Below are 2,372 nucleotides of genomic sequence, written 5' to 3'. Positions count from 1 at the left end.
CTGATGGTGGAACATCTTTCTACAGCTGATGGTGGAACATCTTCCCTGAAATCGGGCCAGCACAGACTACAGGACGTGGTGATTAAAAGTTAAAGCAGAATTACGCCACGCACAACCGGGCTGACTAAAAGCTACTGAAACGCTCCACAAAAGTCTGACGGCGTCAAAATGGCAAAAGGTTCATGCTGTGTAACTGGCCTGGACGTGCTCCGATCTGGCCGGACCAGAGTCCCGCCCAGAACCCCGACGTTCACGACGGCCGACAATTGTACGGCGAGGACCCGACCGTCGTACGGCGAGGACCATCGCTGCTCACAGCTTTAATGACATTTGATCTGATTTAAATGCAGTCAAACGGTGTTATTTTACCATAAAACACTGGAAAGAAGTGATTAGATTTCGACAGACATGGACGTTGACGTGGACGTTATTAATGTTGTGTGTAGTTTAACCCAGAGGGAGGGTCAACAGCGACGAGTACGCCGTCTCTGAATGTGTCTACGTAACAACGAGAGGCTGGACAGAGTCGGGGGACTGAGGGGATGAGGCTTCGTCTGGTTCTCACCCTTGCAGCAGGTTGCAGCTCTGCACACAGCGCCCCCTGCGGTCCAAGTGGCGGCAGAACACACACATGGAGGGTCCGGGCCCCCAGCAGCCCACCTCCGTGCACTGCTGGTCACAGGTTCGGTTCTGCTGCTCTGCACCACACAGACACAAACGCTGCCTCACTTGGAACAGAAAGCCGTCAAATGAACACAGACAGAATTAAGCAGAGCTGAATCAGCTCAGTGGGCCTGACAGCACTTATAAAGACCTACATCCTCCAGAAATTCTTCAAAATAACAAGAACTGACCAAAAATGATTCAGAAACACATCGTGTCCAGAATAACTTGGGATCCAGCTGAGTGGAAACATCTGGGAAATGGAGATCCATGTGTGTTCATAACAAAGTGACGGATTCATCTGGTACCGGCACCATGAATGTGGACTTACCGCAGAGGTCCAGCAGGCTGTTGTTGCGCATGCTGACGTTCTGGTCGCTGGACCTGAAGACTCGGGTCCACTGGTCCCTGCCGGTGTAGCACAGCTGCAGGTTGTCCTTCAGAACCACCTTCCCGGCGCTGATCTCCTTCAGAGAGCGCAGGCCGAGCCAGCGGAGGTTCTTCAACTTCACCAGCACCAGGCTGTACTGCCTGCAGAGGAGCAGCAGGTCAGAGCCAGGACCAGCAGAACCAGCAGCAGTGCGGTTCTGGTGGCTGGAGGCGGGTTTGTCGCCCACAGATTGTCTTTATACAGCTACAAGGCAGGAAAACAGAATGTTTGCACTACTAAGGACTAAATCCCTCCTCTGGCCTCTGCTGCAGATTAATAACAACAGAAATCATTTAAAAAGTGCAAACAAAGTCCAAACAACTGCAAAAAAAAAACAAGGTCCAGTAACTAGAAATCATGGTTCTGATCTGATGGAAGCTGTTCTGTCTGAGTCACCACATTTCACATCTGTTGATTTGAACACATGAAATTCCCAAAAATGTAGCCAGAACATCTCACCAAAGTTAGGTTTGGGCGCCGAATAACTAACAAGTTAACCGAGTCGGTTCTGTTCATCAGTCCAGAAGTCTCTGGTTCTGAGTCACTGAAAACATGCTGACTGTGGTGTCATGGACTCACGAGTATGTTGACCTTCCTCTGATAATCTCCAGGTTCTCGAACACCGACAGAGACGTCAGGTTCTTGGGCCAGGACTGGATCAGCAGGTAACCTGGACGACACAAACACCAAAATGAAGAAAGTGCACACGGCTTCCAGAAACAGCATTTCATGTTTGGAACTCATCAGAACCTGTGATTTCTTTCACCGTCCTGAAGTACTCCAGCTTCTGCGGGTCCATGGGCGGGATGTTATAGTGCGGGTCCCTGGAAGAGCCAATCAGAATAAGCCTTACTCTCACGTGATGACATCAAAGCCAATCACACTGTTTCATTAGGTAGAGTTAGCATCTGTTAGCTCCTATTGATTTCTGGTATGTAGAGTTAGCACCTGTTAGCGCCTATTGATATCTGGTGGGTAGAGTTAGCATCTGCTAGCATCTGTTGAGTTCTGGTATAAGGTTTTGTGGAACTACGTTCTACTGGGTCAATGTCAGTCTGATCTCACCCAGTGAAGGAGATTTCGAGGAGGATGATGTTCCCGTTGATTTTTGTGCAGCTCCTGAAGGACTCCAGGTTGGAGTCATTTACCGCGATGGTGTTGATCAGCGAACCGACTCCGACTCCGTCACAAGCTACAGGACAGAGCAGAGGTTAGGACAGGTGTGTTCCTACCTTTAGGACAGGTGTGTTCCTACCTTTAGGACAGGTGTGTTCCTACC

The 2,372-nt window shown here is 49.7% G+C and overlaps 1 protein-coding gene across 1 annotated transcript in view; it reads right to left on the bottom strand.

The window, feature by feature from the left end:
* LOC103367561 (melanoma receptor tyrosine-protein kinase-like) overlaps positions 1-2,372 on the bottom strand; it is a 55,569-nt gene that overhangs the window by 21,108 nt on the left and 32,089 nt on the right. The window contains exons 9-13 of the mRNA XM_008295640.1: positions 2,159-2,285; positions 1,844-1,917; positions 1,673-1,763; positions 995-1,194; positions 566-698 (exon numbers count right to left, since the gene is read on the bottom strand). Of these exons, the coding sequence (XP_008293862.1) occupies positions 566-698; positions 995-1,194; positions 1,673-1,763; positions 1,844-1,917; positions 2,159-2,285 (625 nt within the window). The remainder of the gene's footprint in view (positions 1-565; positions 699-994; positions 1,195-1,672; positions 1,764-1,843; positions 1,918-2,158; positions 2,286-2,372) is intronic.

Source organism: Stegastes partitus, unplaced genomic scaffold (assembly GCF_000690725.1).
Source record: "Stegastes partitus isolate 25-593 unplaced genomic scaffold, Stegastes_partitus-1.0.2 Scaffold1062, whole genome shotgun sequence".
Classification (NCBI taxonomy): domain Eukaryota; kingdom Metazoa; phylum Chordata; class Actinopteri; family Pomacentridae; genus Stegastes; species Stegastes partitus.
The sequence above is the reverse complement of the archived record's forward strand: the minus strand, read 5'-3'. Positions and strand labels throughout refer to the sequence as shown.